At 34.7% G+C, this 20,235-nt stretch overlaps 2 protein-coding genes across 8 annotated transcripts in view; one reads left to right on the plus strand and one right to left on the minus strand.

Annotated features, from left to right (window-relative positions):
• mor (SWI/SNF- related protein mor) overlaps positions 1-20,051 on the minus strand; it is a 28,716-nt gene extending 8,665 nt beyond the window's left edge. The window contains exons 1-16 of one of the 6 annotated variants that reach the window (XM_090113505.1): positions 19,807-20,051; positions 18,050-18,169; positions 13,355-13,459; positions 12,237-12,405; positions 11,248-11,402; positions 9,814-9,957; positions 9,290-9,414; positions 8,583-8,689; positions 7,378-7,508; positions 6,341-6,522; positions 5,592-5,733; positions 5,044-5,179; positions 4,341-4,480; positions 3,841-4,021; positions 3,031-3,185; positions 1,063-1,177 (exon numbers count right to left, since the gene is read on the minus strand). In XM_090113505.1, the coding sequence (XP_089969631.1) occupies positions 1,063-1,177; positions 3,031-3,185; positions 3,841-4,021; positions 4,341-4,480; positions 5,044-5,179; positions 5,592-5,733; positions 6,341-6,522; positions 7,378-7,508; positions 8,583-8,689; positions 9,290-9,414; positions 9,814-9,957; positions 11,248-11,402; positions 12,237-12,405; positions 13,355-13,459; positions 18,050-18,169; positions 19,807-19,923 (2,224 nt within the window). In that variant the 5' untranslated portion in view covers positions 19,924-20,051. Of the gene's footprint in view, positions 1-1,062; positions 1,178-3,030; positions 3,186-3,840; positions 4,022-4,340; positions 4,481-5,043; positions 5,180-5,591; positions 5,734-6,340; positions 6,523-7,377; positions 7,509-8,582; positions 8,690-9,289; positions 9,415-9,813; positions 9,958-11,247; positions 11,403-12,236; positions 12,406-13,345; positions 13,460-18,049; positions 18,170-19,806 lie in introns of all 6 variants that reach the window. The other 5 variants (XM_090113507.1, XM_090113506.1, XM_090113504.1 and 2 more) reach the window with 5 other exon arrangements.
• LOC149899609 (regucalcin-like) lies at positions 14,668-17,650 on the plus strand. 2 transcript variants are annotated; one of them, XM_090113718.1, is made up of 6 exons: positions 14,668-14,858; positions 15,378-15,513; positions 15,861-16,064; positions 16,282-16,500; positions 16,919-17,031; positions 17,344-17,650. In XM_090113718.1, the coding sequence occupies exons 1-6, from the start codon at positions 14,760-14,762 to the stop codon at positions 17,590-17,592; spliced, it is 1,020 nt and encodes a 339-aa protein (XP_089969844.1). In that variant the 5' UTR covers positions 14,668-14,759; the 3' UTR covers positions 17,593-17,650. The 2 variants fall into 2 exon arrangements, with proteins under 2 accessions (XP_089969844.1, XP_089969845.1); XM_090113719.1 differs by lacking the exon at positions 14,668-14,858 and adding an exon at positions 15,232-15,299.
• Positions 20,052-20,235: the final 184 nt, after the last annotated feature.

Consider the following 20,235-nt stretch of genomic DNA (forward strand, 5'->3'; position numbering starts at 1 on the left):
CTCAAAAACCGTTCACTTTAAGAAAAATGTTTTTTAGAAAACTTTATATCATTTTAAAAGACCTTTCCATTGATACCCCACACGGGTATGTACATCGAAAAAAAAAATTTCATCCCTCAGTTACATGTATGGGGGGCCCCACCCCCAATTCTTTTTTTTACTATTTAGTGTCATATTTTTGTAGCGGTTCATACAACACATATTCCCATCAAATTTCATCACTGTAGTACTTATAGTTTCCGAGTAAATCGGCTGTGACAGACGGACAGACGGACAGACGGACAGACGGACATGACGAAACTATAAGGGTTCCGTTTTTGCCATTTTGGCTACGGAACCCTAAAAACGATAACGAAGTTAGAAAATGAAAAATGTATGGGATTGACATTAGATAGACCACGTGATCTAACGCGGCGTATGTCAATCCCATACATTTTTGCCTTTTCTAACTTCGTTATCGTTTTTTAATTGTTACTTTATCTAAGGCCCCAGTATAGAATATTGATAGATGTCGATAATAATTGGAAAACTCGTTATTGGCGTATTGTCTCATAGATAGAAGTAGATTAAGTCAATAAAACTGTAAGTTGTGAAGTTTTCAATAAATAAATAAATAAAATCTATACTAATATTATAAAGCTGAAGAGTTTGTTTGTCTGTTTGAACGCGCTAATCTCAGGAACTACTGGTCCGATTTGAAAAATTATTTCGGTGTAAGATAGCTCATTTATCGAGGATGGCTATAGACTATATATCATCACGCTAAGACGAACAGGAGCGGATTCACACGGGGCACAGCTAGTAATAAATAAATGTAAAAGCTGCGTACAAAAAAAAGACGGGTTGCACTCCGGGAGTGCCGGCAGAAATGAAAATTTGATTATTAACGTTGAGCATGTTTGATATTTTGGAATGGTATCCGTCTTACGCTTTTTCGATCAGGTCACGTGTCCTGACGCGAGTTTAAGATTTTATACCCATTACAGAAAAAGTGCTCAACGCCGCCAAAGAAGTTTTCACGTCAAAATGAATGATTAAATGATTAAAAGCTGGTGTTGTTACCGGGCGGGTGCTCGGGCGCGGTGCCGGCGATGCCGGTGCCCGCGAGCGCGGCCTGCGGGCCCAGCGCGCCCGCCGCGCGCACGTGCGCCTCCATCATCGCCGCCGGCACCTCGTCCTGGACAATGGAACAGATAAATTTCATCTTATCTATACTAATATTATAAAGAGGAAAGGTTTGTATGTATGTATGGTTTTCACGCAAAAACTACTGAACCGATTTTGATGAAATTTGGCACAGATAATCTTTAGACCCTGAGAAAGATAGGCTACCTTTTATTGCGAAATATGGGCGGATAGTACGAAATATGAAGACATTTCCGTTCATAACCTACCAGCGATTATAAATAGTATAGTTAGTTTGTCCATTGTCTACATGTAATCTTATTGTCCGAAGAAAAAGTCTACCTACGCGTAATGGTCCGGGAGCCAGCAGCAGATTTTATGACCAAGTTCCTCTCAAGCGGTAATTAGTAAAATGCATCAAAGTATAGTATTATGAAGCCTCGTGAACGTCAGCTGGAGCTCGGTTGGGGGGAAGAGTGGTTGTAGCCTCCCGTATCAGCTGACGGTTTTTCCACCAAGATACAGCCAGCTGACATATATATTTATCCACAGTTACATATAAGCTATTATCAGGTAAATTTTTGTTTGAGAGGAAATAACGGAAAATAAATTTTTCTTTAAATTTAACTTTCATGTTCGAGACACCAGCTGACGTATAATACACCATGTTGTAACCAGCTGACTATTTTTTTCGTTGAGATATTGGGTTAGCTACAATTTGACAAATTTTTAGCTGAGAGGAAATGAATGAATGAATGTATTTTTTTTCCTATGTGCGTGGGAGGCTACAACCGCTCACCCCCCCAACCATAGAAATCTAAATAACAAGACACTAGAAGTCGTAAGCGTGCGTGACCTTGTCGCCACTCAGGTGATTTGCACATCACCAGTGCATTCGTCACTGTTCAGTTACTCTGGAGACGTATGAGTGTATACATGGTGTGTTTCAGCAATTCCCATTGCGGAAATTCTTCCACAAGTTGTAATTATACTTATAAAGGAATAATATTTCATCGGAAAATATTTTTTTTTTTAGAAATAATGCCGTTTTTCCTTAAAATTATAGAATATTTACAAGTATTACGAGTGTCACCATAGTAATCGAAATAACATTGAATGACACAGTCGACCATTCTTATTATCACGTTTGTTCGTATTGGAGCAAAAAGTCTCATATACTTAGGGATGTTATTCTAAAATAAACCGTAAATTCGTGCGTTAGGATACATATTCAAAAGCTTAATTTAATAGATAAGTTAGTTTTCACTCAAATCAAGCTGTCCAATAAAAGGCATAGTTTACTTGTGTGTACTGTTTAGCTTTCGGTTTGAATGTGTTGATTTTGGCGACAGCGGTTTTCATACGAATTATGACATTATAGCCCTTCTATGTGTCTTGTTATTTAGATTTCTATGCCCCCAACCGAGCGCCAGCTGACGTTCACGAGGCTTTATAATTCTATACTCTCATGCGTCTGACGAATTATCTCTTGAGAGGAAATAGTTAACCAAATTTGCACCTGGCTCCCTAACCATAAACACCGCCTATTCGGTAATGTTACGAAATAAGATGGTAATTTAAATTAATAAAATATTCATAGCCCGTTTTGACGACGTATTATAGGCTAGTTATATTTAGTTCTTCAACTTTTTTTTGTACTAAAAACTAACGAAAATGGTACCTAAGAAATAATAATTATTGAAACTTCTTTTTTTACTAAATTGTTAAATACTTAAATATTATAAAACTGTTTTTTCTAAATCTAGTATGTATAATATCAATTATTTTATATTATTTTGTTCAACTCACAAAATATGACATACACACTTATGTAATTCCGTTTCAACGTACGGAATAGAACACACTGTCTTATCCAACCTATTATACCTCTCAACCATCTCATACCTTAATAGCAGCGAATTCGTCCATAGCCGCCTTCGTTGCCTTGGACGCAATACGCGGGTCCACTACAGAGGCGAGGAAAGCCACGGTACTCATTACTGGGTTGCCCGTCTTGCTGAATGGGATCGGTTGGTACGCTAGAGGTCCCAACACACCGCCTATAAAATATAAAATTATATAAATATTAATGAATAATATTTTAAGTTCAATTAGTATTGCTTAAAATGAAATATCCCAAAATACTCTTTTTTTCTAGTTAGAGCGTTTTTAGTCTCTGATCTTTGCTTCTTTATATGTGTATTTCTTGCGTTGTATTATTCGTTATTTGTTTGAAAGCATGTTTGAAGGGAATTTTATACGTTTTTATACATTTCATTTATTCGTAGCTACTGGTACGCTCAACCAACTATAATTAAAATATGGATGTAGTCAGATCAAAAGTTGTAGCGCTTGCAGGAGTAAAAGCGTCCCTTGTTATATGTGTAATTTTATTTATTTATTTAACATAATATTAATTCTTAGATGATATAATTTACATTGATGCAATCATAAACTCATTCAAGTTTTTCTGTGCAACATAAGCCCACTAACCGCTACATATACTTATTGTTAGTTCTTATTCCTTATGAGGGTACTTAGAAAATTTTTAGTGACGAGCGATATCGGTAATCTTGCTGGCCGTGTAAACATACAGTATGCTCCTTTAGTGAATCTATAATTTTGTACTATTTGTATTTATATTGAGATAAAATTAGTAATAAGTTCTTATTATTTTATGAATGAAAAGATTACTATTATGTGCGCTACACTCACTATCATTAAGGTACGGGTCCTCAATGGGCAGTCGCAAGAAGTGCAATATGCACTCGTCGTGCGTCCTTGTGCCCACGTGTGCGGCCACGCGGTTCCAGTCGTCGCGGTGCAGTTCTAAGGCTTCCAGGAGTAAAAGCGTCTCTTGTTCCGTCCATTCGCGACCGCGGGCTCCACCACGGTACTATATGGACCATAAATTTTATTAATAATATGCACATTTGATATACAAAATCATTATAATTCAGAAACCGTCAAATCAATTGTTATTTCACTTAGAGTAATTGGTAAAAGCAATAAAGGGCAATATTTATAGTTATTGTACCATAATAAACAATGTAAACTAAATAAAAAGTTAGAAAAGATTTGATGTTTTATTTAAACACCTACCCACACACATTGCTAGTTATATAAAAGTTTTTTCGAACTTTTAAATATTGTACAAAAACACTACAATAAAAACATTTTTTCAATAATTATATCCGGGTTAAAATCATAGTTACCTGATCCAACTTAAGTCCAGGAGCATTGCCCAGTTCCAGGGTCGGTTCTGTCTTAACCGTTGGCTCGGCCTTAACTGGAGCTCCGCCTTCCGCACCGTTCGGTAATCCGGCCTCCACTTTAGGCACCGCTGCGTTTTCTACTACAAAATATTGTTTAATTACGATTTGACATATTAAAAAAAAACAATTTATTATCGTAATGGTATTTTAAAAAATGAGAACAATAATAAAATAAATGTTTCGGAATAACGAAACTACTCAAATAAACTGAAAGGTGATCTAACGTTCTTTATATTGGATAGAGTATAAGAAAATGATGTAAATTTTTTGAAGTTATTAACAAAAAATCTACTTCAGAACAACTTGGACTGATTGTTCTGTTAATCATATATAAGGTAAGTTGAGTAACGTTTTTAAATACCTTATAAAATAATATGAGTAACAAAACTTTAAATAACAAAAAATGTGTGCGTGTACTAGTGAACACACGTAAGAAGTGAAACTTCTTTATGACCTTATTTTTCAAAAAATAATTTACTATATGCAACTTTACAGAAATACGTCGAATCACGCGTGGTAGGGATAACAAAAAGATGGCGCGTAACGGAAAATGTCACGCGTAACGAAAAAATGTTACACTAAATTTTTTTCCAACGCCGATAAAGAAGTTTCACTTCAAAAAAAATAAAGAAGAAATAACAACCGTAACCATAGCTACCAGGTCTAGGCTGAGCCGGTCTGGGCTGCAATGGCTGCAAGCCCGACGGTGTATCGGATAGCACGTGGAAGTGAGACGTGGGCGGCGGGCCCATTGCTGTCGGACGGACATCGGCTTCCACCTGTTTAATAATTTATAAATGCTTGTTTTATAGTATTCGATATTTCAATAAGTAAGATATTCATAATAATTAATATCTAAGTTGTTCGGGACCAACAATTCTCATTGGAAGTCAGAGATCGTTTGGAAAGTCAGTTTGGAAATTAGTAAAACAGAGGGTACAAATATATAATAATATGTATAACACAAATTGAACTATTAATTTACTATGATTTATGAAGTTCTCCTTCTTCCTTTTTTCGTTTAGTATTTCTTCCGCGTTAAAACAATAATTTTAACATGGAAGAAATACTTAAAAATTAAAAACAAAGCGTGAAATCATATCGCTATCACATCTTTTAATGATACATTTTTTTTTTATTATTAAAATATTTACAATCATTTTTATTCAAATCTAAAAAATAAAACAATACCTGGTAATTAACGAGTCCCCACTGTTCGAGGAAACCATGTACACGCATGATAGCGCACACGTCGCCCGCGAGATTGCGGCGACACGCCGTACTTGTTAGATACTCCGTGGGGTTCAAACGGTATGTGTCGATCATGAAATTTCTACAGAAAAAAGTAATAATATATTAAATGGTGTCGATCGTGAAATTCCTAGTGGAAAAAAATTTAATCAAGTACTAACCGAAGTTATTGTGTGTAAGAGTTTTATTTGATTTAATCACATCAGGTGAACAATAAATTACATATATAGAGAGATTTGCAAGTTCATACGAGACATGAAAGGCATCATAAAACCAAACTTTATATATTTATGTATCAACACATGCACTATGTACTTTTATTGTAGTACCTTGTTGAATACATTTTATTTATTTGCCTTTCAGTAGAAAATAACTGTTTATTTGTCTCAATTATAAAGAAATTAAATCCTTTCATTGATTAACGAAAATTTACATTCATTAACATTATTATTATTTGTATAAAACGGAATGTAAATGAACAAAAGAATGAAGCTGAGCCACGACAAGGAAAATAACCGCAGATATTGGGGTTATAATTCATGTATTTAACATTCCGTGTCACTTAAGGCTGCGCTAACAACCTTGTAACATCGTAAGGCTGAAATGTTTATCAACGGCAACTTTTATTATTATTACATATATGAAAAAAAATAAAAAAACAAGGAAAACTATTAGTTTTTATTAGTTACCTGTAAGCGAGATACATTTCCGGTGTCTTGGACTTATTCTTGTTATTGAAGAATTCTGGTAGGGCTCTTTTCTCGATGGTATGTATGGAGTTATAGTCGAACCACGCGGAGTAGGACGGCACTACTATGTGATGCGTTTGATCAGTCACATTGTCTTCTAGCTCCTCTTTGATTATTGTTTCCTGTTACAATATTATATTAATTAGTGTTCTGTTTACTTTTTCATTGATTTAAACATATTTACAATTTATTTAATTTTAGTTTATTTGACTTGCATGACTGCATTTTGCTCTAATGTTTATAACAACAATTCCTATTCAAGTAGAAGACAATATCCAATCACGTTTGCAAAAGGAAGTCGTATTAAATGAGCTTGAGGGATATTTATACCTTGGCCTGGGATCATGTTTATCTCTACAAAGAGGTATAAAAATCAGTCAAACCAATAACAAAAGGTATATTTTCACACTGCCTGTTCAAATTTTATTATTTTAGGCGCACGTGCCCAAATATAATGAAATTATAGCTTCCTTATTACATATACCTTCTATAGTCGTTACAAGCCGCGCCCCGCGGTTTCACCCGCATTGCTCCGCTCCTGTTGGTCTTAGCGTGATGATATATAGCCTATAGCCTTCCTCGATAAATGGGCTATCCAACACCGAATAATTTTTTTTTTAATCAAACCAGTTGCTCCTGAGATAAGCGCGTTCAAACAAACAAACTCTTCAACTTAATAATATACTAGCTTTCCGCCCACGGCTTCGCCCGCTTTGTCTAAAACCCAATAAATTATATACTAAAACCTTCCTCTTTAATCACTCTATCTATAAAAAAAACCGCATCAAAATCCGTTGCGTAGTTTTAAAGATTTAAGCATACATAGGGACATAGGGACAGAAAAAGCGACTGTTTTATACTATGTAGTGAAGTATAGATAAAAGCAACAAAATTACAAAAAACCGCTCGCTTCGTGTATAGGGTCTTCAGAGAGTTAGCAAGCTGCCTTATTATACCTTCTATATTAGTTATTATACCTGTGTGTTGGAGTCGCTGTGCTTGCCCTGCGAGTCATCATGGTGGTCGATGGGCGCAGGCGTGGTGGGAGCATCGGCCGCTGCACTAGACTCAGCTGCTGTGTTCGCGCCGGATGACGTGCTTGCGGGCGCTGTACAAACAAATACGTGTTCAATCAAATTATATTTATTTAATACTAGCTTTCGCCCCGCGGCTTCGCCCGCGTTTTCAAAGAAATCCCGTTCCCGTGGGATTTCCGGGATAAAACCTATCCTATGTCCTTTCTCGGGTATCAAAATATCTCTATACCAAATTTCATGCAAATTGGTTCAGTAGTTAAGGCGTGATTGAGTAACAGACAGACAGACAGAGTTACTTTCTCATTTATAATATTAGTATGGATTTATTATACCAGGTGAAAAGTAAGACGTCAGACGAATTTAGGCAGGAGCTTCTACTCATGAAACTTAACAACTTTTGTTCTACAACTTTGCTGAATTCGTAAGAAAAAATTGGACTTTGTAAGGAAACTTCGCTAATCAGCTGACCGATTTCCATACAAAGTCCAATTTTTTTTCTACGAATTCAGCAAAGTTGTAGAACAAAAGTTGTTCAGTTTCATGAGAAGAAATTCCTGTCTATATTCGTCTGACGTCTTACCAGTCACCCTGTATTTATTGCGAGTATAGTTACAAATTATAGATGGATTGCAATATTCCGTGAAATCGAAAGCTGAAATCGAATCTGGCTACTTAAATGACACACGATTTGAACATACACGATTCAATTTACGTCAACTCAGATTATAAGCTCAAAAATATCGTCAAAAAAAAGTATCGTCGTCGCTAAAGCAAATAATATCGCTATTGTTGTACGCATCTAAGTTATTAAAATAAGCATTATTTTCAATTCACTTCTTGTTTATTTATGATATTAAACATAAAGTTATGTTTAGTAGAATCAGTAGATACATTAGCAAGTTCAGTCTATTTAATGAAAGAAAAACAAAAAATATTAAACACTAGCTTACCGCCCGCGGCTTCATCCGCTTTGTCTAAAACCTAATAAATTACATATATACTAAAACCTTCCTCTTGAATCACTCGTTCTATTAAAAAAAACCGCATCAAAATCCGTTGCGTAGTTTTAAAGATTTAAGCATACAAAGGGACATAGGGACAGAGAAAGCGACTTTGTTTTATACTATGTAGTGATATTAACTTACGTTCAGGTGCTCTTTCAGGTTCAGGAGCGGGAGTGACATCAGTGTTATCTCTTGATGCATTATCCTCCTCTTCGTCTACATCATTTTCCCGCCGTTTTGCTAAACGGCTGTAATTAAACCACAATAAAATATGTTAAACTAGCGGTCCGCCCCGGCTTCGCCCGTGGTACATATTTCGCAATAAAAGGTAGCCTATGTCCTTTCTTGGGTATCAAAATATCTCCATACCAAATTTCATGCAAATTGGTTCAGTAGTTTAGGCGTGATTGAGTAACAGACAGACAGAGTTACTTTCGCATTTATAATATTAGTAGGGATTACAATTAAACTGATATTTTATTCAATTATCTTCAAATGTTTTTTATACAGAATGATGTTTTATTTATTTATTTACATAGCCTTTATTGCCAATATTACAGGTTACATTTTTATTTACTTATTAACTAAAATTAAATTGCTTTGTGTGTGTTGGCGTGTCCTTGTGACACAAAGGCCTCTTCAGAATGATGTTAAACTTTTTTTAATAAAAACTCGGATCACAATATCCCATCCTGTTATTAAAAATTATCATTAACAATTTCATTTGCAACCGGCTTCAAAAATGGTAGTTCTCAACTCAACTGTATTTTCTACTGATACATGATACAGATAATGAAACCCTGAACATATATTCTTTTAATATATTTTACCATATATTTATTCCTTACCTCTTTCTCTTGCTATGTTTCTGCGGGGGAGGGGAGGGGGAACGCTTCCTCTTGCCCTTCTTGCTCTTTGAGGAGGTTTCTCCTCCGGGGATTAGATCGTCGACTGATAGACGTAGTTTGTGTACCTGATTTTTTTAAATGTGAGATTATGCGATAGAATAGCACGGTATGCAGAAAGACTAACGTAACTTTCGTATTTCTTGCATAGAAACTAAGTGAGGTACTCTATCGAAATCAAATCCTATTTTGTCAATCACGAATCAATGATATATATGATATATCTACACATTTAATGTAGGTATATAATATATGTATGTGCATAACTTAAAAACAGTCTGGTATATTAACAGATACTTAATAGTAATTTTCACATTTAAAGACCTTTAGAGATATGATTAATATAATTAATGCGAAAGTCTAAATCAAGCATTCACAACCAATTATTTGAAATAGGAAATGCAAGTTTCTGCCCCTAGTTATTTCTAAGATTCAAAATTAATTCACATATATTTATAAATGTATACCTTTTTCTTTCCATTAGCGTCAACTTCATAATCCTCTTCATTAAGCCACTCATTGTAGTGCGGCAAGTCCAACACCCACGTTGCAGACACGCGGTAAGGGTCCGATTTATTGCAATCCCAGTTCGCTGTTTCGGGAACGTCCACCTTTAAATATTAATAAATTCTCATGAAAACTTACAATCTATATAGTTAATCAGAAGAAAATTAATAAAATAAATACAGGCTTTCCTGTGTTCTTTCGACGATAGAAATTTATAAAGAACAGAGGCGGCTCGCCCTAAGGAGCGCTGGTGCAGTGAACTCCCATAAATAATTATAATAAAATCATACTCCTTAATTTCATTATTAATATTAATTATTACTATTTAAAATCAATCGTAATCGTAAAAAACTACTGTCACTACCAATGAATATATCCATCATTCCATACACCTGAATAATACTGTATTATACAGTAACGCGCGAAGCGGAGCGCTCACGATTGCGCTCCAATGAAAAAATATTTAGTACATTTCCTAATACGAGATCCAATAGGAGTGAAAGAGGGTTTGCCAGTGCCCTGCGCGCGTGAAACAGAAGATTTTCTATGGAAAAATAGCAAAATTCGGAGCGCCGCTCCCGCAAACGTTGCCGGTTCGTTTTTACCGCCGCGCCTGGGCGCCCGTACACAGGACAGCGATTGCGCGCGACATTGCCACTCTCTATATTACATATAAACAAACACTCGATTCTCGAGTCAACTTCAACGCGCGCGAATGCTAATTCGGGAATTTTCTAATTAAAATCATAAGATACGTGTTGAAATAATCTGTAGTTATCAGTATTACTTGTGAGTGTGAAAATGAACAATTATAATGTGGCGTTCATTAAAAAGGGTGTTAAAACGTCACAAATTCGGCTTGAATTGAAAGCTAAGGGACTGCCACGGCCTGAACTTAACCTTACGCAAAAATGTACGACAAAAACGAAAACATATACGCGTGTGTTTAAATCCGAACAATATTATGTGAAAACACCGTGGTTGTGTGGTTGTGATGAAAGCAACAACAGACATTTACGAATGTCTTGTCGCTTTAAGTTATAGATATTTTTGCACACCAAAAAGAAAGACGATGTATTTCCTTTATAAGTAATTTTTTTGATAAATGTACTGCTTTACACCATGTATTTTCAGTGTTTTATTTCAAGTGAACACCCATAAAATTTTGTCACGAGCCGCCTCTGATAAAGAATGCGTCTAAAGGTGATGACATAATAGCAAGGATCTGTACCTAAAGAATGTATCACTTATAAAATGGTAATCATTTTACATGGTGGACGAAAATAATATTTTTTTATTATAATCTAAAATGCAAATCTATCAGAAGAAACAATACAAATGAATATCTCAAACAAATATTTATCACCTACAAATTAGTTCTATTATTATGTTACCGGTAAATCAGCCTGCGCCCACGTGTCGTGGCTGTCGGGGAAGTAATACCAATGTATGAGCACGTTGTTCCCGCGACGGAACACCGGCCGAGCGTATTCCTCCTCCAGGGGGTCTACGGCTGGGTATATTATGTGGGTGGCGTCTTCTTCGTCATCTGAATTAAAAATTGGTTGTCTGTGAAGTCGGTTTACTGACGATAGTTGAACGTGACAACGTCCGATTGTGCTTCATTGTCGCTCGTTCCGCGCTCTCGATTGCACTTCAAGCCTTACATGGAACGCCTCAGAGCGAGGTAACGCCGCATGGGTCATGTTTTTTCGTGCGTGCAACCGGCTCTATCGAATTATAAGACGTTGTCACGTCAATAAAAGGAAAAAAAATATAACACTAATATAAACTTTTGTTAGTAGTAGTCAAAGAAAGATTTAATTTAGAAGCGTTCATGAATCATCTATATTCTGTATCAATTGTATAGGAATTTTCTTAAGTATGTACTCATCAATATATAAATTTTTAAAGAATAGACTAAGAATAGACAAACCCGCGTAATCCGTCATTCGCGCGCACATTTTTTACTATTCTTTAAAAAAATATATTTCTAAAAAGCATTAGAATGCCATGAAACTAAAATATCAAATTCAACATATTATCAATACATTTACATTACCGAAATGGTAACAATTAAACGTAGATAAGAAACAAATAACAATTAGTTCAGCAAAAATAAATGAAATAAAAGGTACATTGCACTTCCTGTGCAGAATACAATAGTACAGTGGCTAAACAGAAAAACTTTTGTCCTTGCTCGAAATCTCTAGATAATTCACTTCAATTATAAGCTCGTAGAGATTGTATAAAAACTACAATAACAATGGATATTTACTTCATCTAATAATTATCCAAAAATATGAAGTAATCTTATGACAAAATTTATGCTGAACAATTTGTGAGGGTTTGGCATTAAGTGACATAAATTATGAAAGCTTACCACAGATCTCTACTTGATGGTTGCTTATGATGTCTTTGACTTTGTTGGCGGTTGCCTTATCGACCTCGGGACGTATGTAGATGCAGGGTGACCTGATTATTTCAGCGCTCAGCAAAGCTGTCTCTATCTCCATCATCATTTGCACGTTCAGGTCCTTGCGAGAGGGGTTCTGCAAAGGAAGGACAGGGGGAGGGAAGAAAAAACGGCAAATTAATTCGTATACGGTAAACGTAAGGTTCATTTTTCATTAACGTTATCTACCGTTCTGACGTCAAGGAATTTTTAGGTAGAAAAAATATTTGTGTGTAGTCAAGGACTTACGTTAATTTTGAAGAGACTAAAGTCACGTTTGTTCCAAAAATATCACAAAATAGTGTGAATAAAATTTAGTAAAATCATAAAATAAAAAATAAAAAAACAATATTGCACATGCACACAACGAGGGTGAGTAACACTTCCCAAAATATTAGTGACAAAAACACAACATACAATTATCACAAACGAATTAAAAAATATATTTACACAGAACACAGAATAAGACTCCCGAAAACCTTGAAATTGGAATGAGACCTGCGTGAAATGGCAAGAATGTACCCACCAAGAATAACATAGTTGTGTGTTTTTATCTGATCTACAAAAAATAATTCATAAAAACCATAATATTTGTCTCTATACATGTAGAAATAAATTGTAAAAGATCTCTCTGGTGTATAAGAAAAATTGTATTTGGTGTATCTAAGAAGTGTAATAGATATTATGTAGTTGTTAATAATTCATACCCTTAAATCGTGCGATTGGAATGGAGGACACGACTATTGGAAAAAAGGATGCGACCGATGTTGATTTTCCATTTTTTCTAACTTGAATTTTATTATACAAAATAATTACTATCTTTCCCGTTATAAAAATGATTGATGATCTGTGCACTATATGGGTACTTAGTATCTTTGAAACCAGAACTATACCAAAAAATGTATAGTTTATCGTGGCATCGTTCGCAAACTTTTTCCACCGGCCGTGCAAATGCATTGTTATAGAGCCGGTGTCGGGACTGCGGGGCGCGGGGCGGCGGGGCGGCGGTGAGAGGCGGCGTGCGATCGGGTGCATACCTTACCGACCTGGAAGTCGAACTTGCGCCACCGCTGCTCCGACTTGAAGCGGAACATGGTGGCCAGCACGGTGCACAGTGAGCCGCCCGGCTTCATGTCCATGAACACTTTTATCTGGAATGGAAATGTGTGCTTGAAATGTTTTTCTGTTGATGGAAAGTATAATAGGGCAAACGCGAATTATACTAAAGCCGCTGAGACAAAATTTTGGCGAAGTTAAACTTATAAGAGCTCCTTGTATGATGTATAATAAGTCAGCTGCTGAAATAAAATAGATTGATTTTAAGTAATTTGCGAAATCAATTATCAAAATGTATTATAAATTATACAATGTTCATTTTGTGTTTCATGACTCTATGTTTTTTTTTGCACGATAAAGAATGCAAGGTCAATAGTAACAAAAGCATTTTAAAACAGTTTCAAGTTAAAATAGGACATGAAACTAATTTAGCGATACCAAACATGTCTTGAATTATATTCGTTGATGGTTCGCGCAAAGTAATGGCCTGCCTTTCCGGCGAAATTAACAATATAACATGATTAATCATTACTGTAAGTATGGCTATACATATTACATACTAGCGGTCCGCCCCGGCTTCGCCCGTGGTACATATTTCGCAATAAAAGCCTATGTTCTTTCTCAGGGTATAAAGATTGTCTGTGCCAAATTCCATCAGAATCGGTTGAGAAGTAAGCGTAACAGACAGACAGACAGACAGAGTTACTTTCGCATTTATAATATTATATAGTAGGGTTGTTATGTAATAATCATTGTTATTTAAATTGCAAAATAATATTGTTTAGCATTTCACGTTACCAATAACAAGTTTTCATGATCTAATCTCAAGTAGACAACAGTTTTAGATAACTTAAATCTTCAGTAGGTGATGCCTCGTCAAATTTAATCTATCTTAAATTATGAATAATTTTACTTTCAACCAATAATTCCTATTCTTTTGCATAATACCTACTCTTTATGTATATTGTTGTTGTTATTCTAGGTGGAAAGCTCATCTAATTAATATTTAAAGTAAAGAGCATGAGAAATGATGTATCCATTATTTAATTTAAACTCATTAAACTGAACAAAACATATGAGTTGCAGTATCAAAATTGCCAAAAACAATTCGCAGACAATGAATGCAATAATATTTACATTGGGATAACACATAGCATAATGATACCTATTCTTAATTAATTGATTATAGGTATTGCTTCTTATTTGACATTGTAATTGATTATAGCAAAAACATGCTTGGAAGATTTTGCAACCTACTACAACTTGACCATGGATTTATCTCAATATCTTTAGTAGGCAGGCAGTTTACGTTCAAATTTGCAAAACATCGGACGCGTGACGATGTTATAACAAATATTTATTATATCGAAATTAAAGTGAAAAATTAGATTTATAATGGGAAATTCAGTGATGTTATGGTATCCAATTATTTTTACAATATTGTGTTTGGAGTGTATTCAAGGATATACGGCTTCATCGCCATTAATAAAAAATGTAAGGAACCGTCTCTTTTTCTCACACTAAAGTCACTGAATAAATCTAAAGTGTATAAATTATATGTATATAATATATAGATTTTTTAAGATGTCATGGTCTTAAATGATATTATTTTATAAATTTATTCATTTATCTTTTGATAAATATATTGAAAATGCATGAAGAAGTTAACCTTTCCTTATCATGCAATGCACAATTTATGTACATGCCAGAAATTAAAATTATCTGCTTACTCCATATCAAAAATAATTAAGTAGATCGTTTTATGGTCTTTACTCAGAATGTGAATACTCCAAATGGAAACATATTATGTATCTGTTAAAATACTAGAGAGATTACTTCAAAACTTGAGCAAAGAGTCTTTCGTTCGTAAAAAGGACAAACAACTTTAGACCGGTTTCTATGGTTCGCCAGCTTCGTATCAATGATTATAAAATTGTTTGTACACGATATCTTACATAAGATAGTGATCAGTTAATCATTGGATTGTCTCATGCCTTTCAATTTCTAATTTAGGTTGCTCGAGGTGGTATTCATTTTGAGGGCCCTCATTGGACGGAAAACGAAAGTGCACTCTACTGGGTCGATATAGTAGATCAAAAAGTTTACAGACTTGACGCTGTTACCGGAAATGTGACTTCGCGAAGAATAGGTACATTCAACGCTCTCAATCTATCACTCACATGCTAAATTTATGCTTCTCAACAATAGCCACTTGAGGTCTATAAGCGTTTGTTAAGACATATTATTTTAACAATAATCCGATCTCTTTGGTTGATAACATATTTTCCGATACAACATAACCTGAAGCAGGATACCAAAAAGTATAGTAATCCTTTTTATTTGAGATAATTATAAAGCATTCTTTAACCACGCATACAAAAGAAAGATACCTTGAAACGGAACAAAAAAATAGGGTATACATAATTGATTTGACCACGATAAAAAACTATACAACAATAAAAATTATACGTTCTTCATCAGAGCGCAATGTTTCAGAGTACGGGCCTGTATCTCTCGTTGTAACAGTAAAGGACTACCCAGGAGAGGTGGTACTGTCATCTCGCAGTGAACTGTACTTGATGTCCTGGGATGCTAATAAAGGCGACAGTTCTATGAGACTACTCACTGCAGTTGACTTGGGCAAACCGGACAACCGAATCAACGATGGCAAAGCTGACACAAAGGGACGACTTTGGTTTGGTATGTAGATGTAAATAGTCTATTCTAAGATTACCTTGAACCAAAAATTAGAATATCTTTAGAAAACATTGTATTGCATTTACATATGAATCTTTCTTATGTTAATGTACTAGGTAGGTACTCTATCTATTGATAAAATAGATAAACGCCGATGTTGAACATAAAACCTACATGTCAGTAATGAATCAAAAATATTAAATTAGTTATTGGTTTTCAGGTACTATGGGTAAAGAAGATACCTCCGGTGTAGATCTTGATCAGGGTACTTTATACATGTTGACAAGCAACAATTATATACACCCTGAACAAAAAGTTCGTCCCGTCTCCATTTCGAATGGTATAGCATGGACTTCGGATGATAAATTCATGTTTTATATAGACAGTCCCCTGCGAACTATCGATGTTTTCGACTTTAATATTGAAACTGGTGACATTCGTAAGTATAAGTTGTATTTTGTATGTTGTGTATATAAAAGAATTGATAAAAATAATTATATTTTCGTATACAAAAATATCAATGGAACAATTTTAAATATTATAAATATGTTATACATTTTATAACTTTATTTAAACACATTTTTAGAATTACATTATTGTGCTAACTGTTGAAAGTTAACTTGTAAAGTAAAGTAAATTAATATTTGACTTTCAGTTTGAATTTATAAACACACAGTAATGAGTCATATTTATATTTAAGAAACAATATATAGTTACATGGTATATATAGCAGATACTATAACTTTATTCAGCATAATTTTATTATTGTACATGTAACATAGAGATGATAAATAATAATAAAAAAACAACAACATGTAAAATGCTTGAGATTCTATTTGATTTAATATTTATTATAGGGAATCGAAGAACACTATTCAGCTTTCAGAAGCACAATGTCACTGGTGTCCCTGATGGCATGACCATAGACACAGATGGAAACCTATGGGTAGCCTGTTATGACGGCGGGAAGGTATAGTATAAAATTCAGACTATTAAATAAAAATGTAGTTTCATGACATATAACAAGTTTCGCTTAGTATTGTCATAATTAAAAATATACAATTTTAGAATAAAAAATTACAATCAAGAAAATAAATTACTTTTCTAGGCTGAAGGTATCAAAGATTGTCCCTGCATTAAATACAAAACAGTTTGTGAGGTCATATTTAATTTATATTCATTGAGCCAGTTCCCATTTTAACAAATTCTATCTGATAAGTGACATCCACTCATAAACCATCATCTACATAATCTTATATTCACGTCAATTTATAATTTATAGGTGATAAAAATAGATTCGCGAGCGGGCAAACTGCTAGAACAACACAAGATACCAGCGACTAAAGTGACATCAGTAACTTGGGGCGGCCATGACTTATCCACTCTATATGTGACGACAAGCCGAAGGGGCTTAAACTCTGCCCAATTAGCGCAGGAACAGGAAGCTGGTTCCTTATTTGCTATACAAGGCACTGGCTCTAGAGGATTTCCTAACAACCAATTTGTTTTTCCTAATGCTGATGTGTATTGATTTCATTGTATATGAAATGTCTGTTTTTGATTGAATAAATATACCTGTAAGAACTGAATGGTGTTTCACTTCTTCACTTTTGTAGGTTAAATATATTGCTGTTCTACAGTTTTTCTTCCTCTTCTTTTAATCAATATAATAAAAATATAATTTTAAGTTCAAATTAAAGACAATTTGAGTGGATTTAAAAACATGTCCTTTTTTATTTACATTTGTAAAACTCAGTCTCATAAACTAGTTTATTTGAGTATAAAAAAATCATACTTTAATAAAAATTGTTTTAAAACCAAGTACATTTAATATAAACATAGAATAATAATAGAACAAAAAGGTTTCTTTTCAATAACAATAAACCCTGAGTTGACTTTCCAGCAATCCCATAACTTAAAAGATAATTGAATAAAAAGGCTACACAAAAGAAAGTCCAAAATAATAATAATAAGTAAATACTACTCACAGGAAGTCTCAGAAAAGGTGGATCGGTGGCATTTTTACCCAGCTTGTTCTCTTGATACTGTATAAGTTGAATCACTAGTTGCGCCAGGCCTTCTTTTGTAGGTGGATCAGTTTGGACATGCTGAAAAGTATAATTTTATCAATAATTAATAATGTAAACATGTTAAATGAATATAAATCTGTTCCAAAATTGTTTCATTCTCAATCAAATGTGTATAAGTTATAAATTGCAGTGACAAAGCTAGTCCATATGCAATGTGATAACTGATAGCTAAGTTAGATGTAATACTTTAGAAATTATCTTCATTTTTATTAAACTTTTGTAACGGAAAATTTTCTGTGATTATTTATTGGTTGTCGATTCGAGGGAAGTTAGTCGGTATCTGATATAAGGATAACAATAAGATATTGTTTAACCTGAATATATTATAAAATATTTACATGGTGCTATAAGGATCATTGGTATTTCTTTAGAAATTTGCGGCACGAATTAAGGGGGGGGAGGGGAGGGAAAGGGAGGGGGGAGGTAAGGGGAGACCCCCTATAAAGTGGGGGGGTGAGGAAACCCCCCCTTCTATTTTTTTTTTAATTTTTTTTGAGATTATATTTATACTAGCTTACCGCCCGCGGCTTCGCCCGCTTTGACTTAAACCTAATAAATTATATACTAAAACCTTCCTCTTGAATCACTCTATCTATTAAAAAAAACCGCATCAAAATCCGTTGCGTAGTTTGAAAGATTTAAGCATACAAAGGGACATAGGGATAGAGAAAGTGACTTTGTTTTATACTATGTAGTGATGTAGGTAGAAATATAACGAAGATTATGGGCTTTCTTGACTGCTCCGGCGCTGCAGAACGTGGCGCTTGCCCCCGTGTACCTCGTTGCAGGCAGGAGTCTTCACTCGCCTTCGTAGCTTCGGCTTTTTGGTCGCCTTTGGCGACCAGCCTCAGCCACTCCGGCTCGCTTGACTCTGCCTGCTCCTCAGCACACGCGGGCGCCACGCTCCTCCGCGCCTCCGACTTTTTAAATACACTCTAGTGTATGACAGACAATTACCACGTGGAATCGGGGTGGACAGATTCGGTTCTGTGATTAACAATTTGTGTGCAATATACTTACATACAATAAAAACATTTTTTTTAATAATTATTTTTCAAATCTTGTATACATGTTTGATACAATTTACAATGGCAATGAATGGATCCATTTTATTTTTTTCCACCCATCGTCTCCACATACTCTATAATATTATCACCGAAGTTTGCTGGGTGGTTATAGTTATCTTTTTTAAAAAATCTTTTTACAACATGCCACTGGGACTCAAATGGGTCAGAGGCAACAAATGGGTTGTCTGGGTCTGAGTGATTAACTTTTTTATGAACATACCCATATTGCCCCAAACAATCATATGCTCGCCAATAACCCGTATGAATTGTTGTCCCCTCAGCAACATGCTTTTGAATGAACTATGGTTTTTAATATGTACATTAAGACATTTGTTATCTCTTTCAAACACAATTCTTGTAGTTTTGTCAATGTAACTCAAACAATTTTGAACATAATCTCAAAAATTAAAAAAAAGATTTCTCAGTAATTACACGTTTCCGCACGAAAAGCCGCTAATGTATGTTTCGGGTCATCATTATCGATCGATAAAAATTAAAATCGCGCCGAAATTCGTGCCGCACGTTTCTAAAGTCAACCCGGATCATTTAAAAACAGACATACATTTATTTATGCTTAAACTTTCTTACCTTTTTACAATTTTTCTGCAACCATACACGGATTTGGTCAAATTGAGCCAAGCATTCCGGCGATTGAAAGTATTCCACATTTGGGCCTCCATCCTTTTTAGGACCGAGAGTGGTCATTTTCTTATTGTTGTATGTAAAGATTTATATTTATTATTATGATATTTAAGCTTTCTCTGCAATTAACAAGTAATTTCCTTCAAAATTCACATTCACAAGAAAAGCATATACGAATTAACGAAAGCGTCGCTTTGCTTGACAAATGACAATTGACAAATGACAACAGTGAATTGTCATTTTTTTTTTTTTTTTTAATAATTTATTCATGACCATGGATACAAGTCCTTCAGAGTGAATTGTCAACTGTCGCATCATTGCCATCATTTGACATTTACTAATGTCATGTGGTCAGACACCTGAGTCCTCAGAGGA

The sequence above is a fragment of the Colias eurytheme genome, chromosome 20 (genome assembly GCF_061535395.1).
Source record: "Colias eurytheme isolate Ceu_HAF_F1 chromosome 20, ilColEury1 Martin Lab GWU primary, whole genome shotgun sequence".
Lineage (NCBI taxonomy): Eukaryota > Metazoa > Arthropoda > Insecta > Lepidoptera > Pieridae > Colias > Colias eurytheme.

Excerpts from the sequence above, each read along its gene's own strand:
- LOC149899609 (XM_090113718.1), top strand. The coding sequence starts at position 14,760 with ATGGGAAATTCAGTGATGTTATGGTATCCAATTATTTTTACAATATTG. Across the intron at positions 16,065-16,281 it reads AAAGGGACGACTTTGGTTTG|GTACTATGGGTAAAGAAGAT; the intron begins GTATGTAGATGT and ends ATTGGTTTTCAG. Across the intron at positions 16,501-16,918 it reads TATTGAAACTGGTGACATTC|GGAATCGAAGAACACTATTC; the intron begins GTAAGTATAAGT and ends TATTTATTATAG.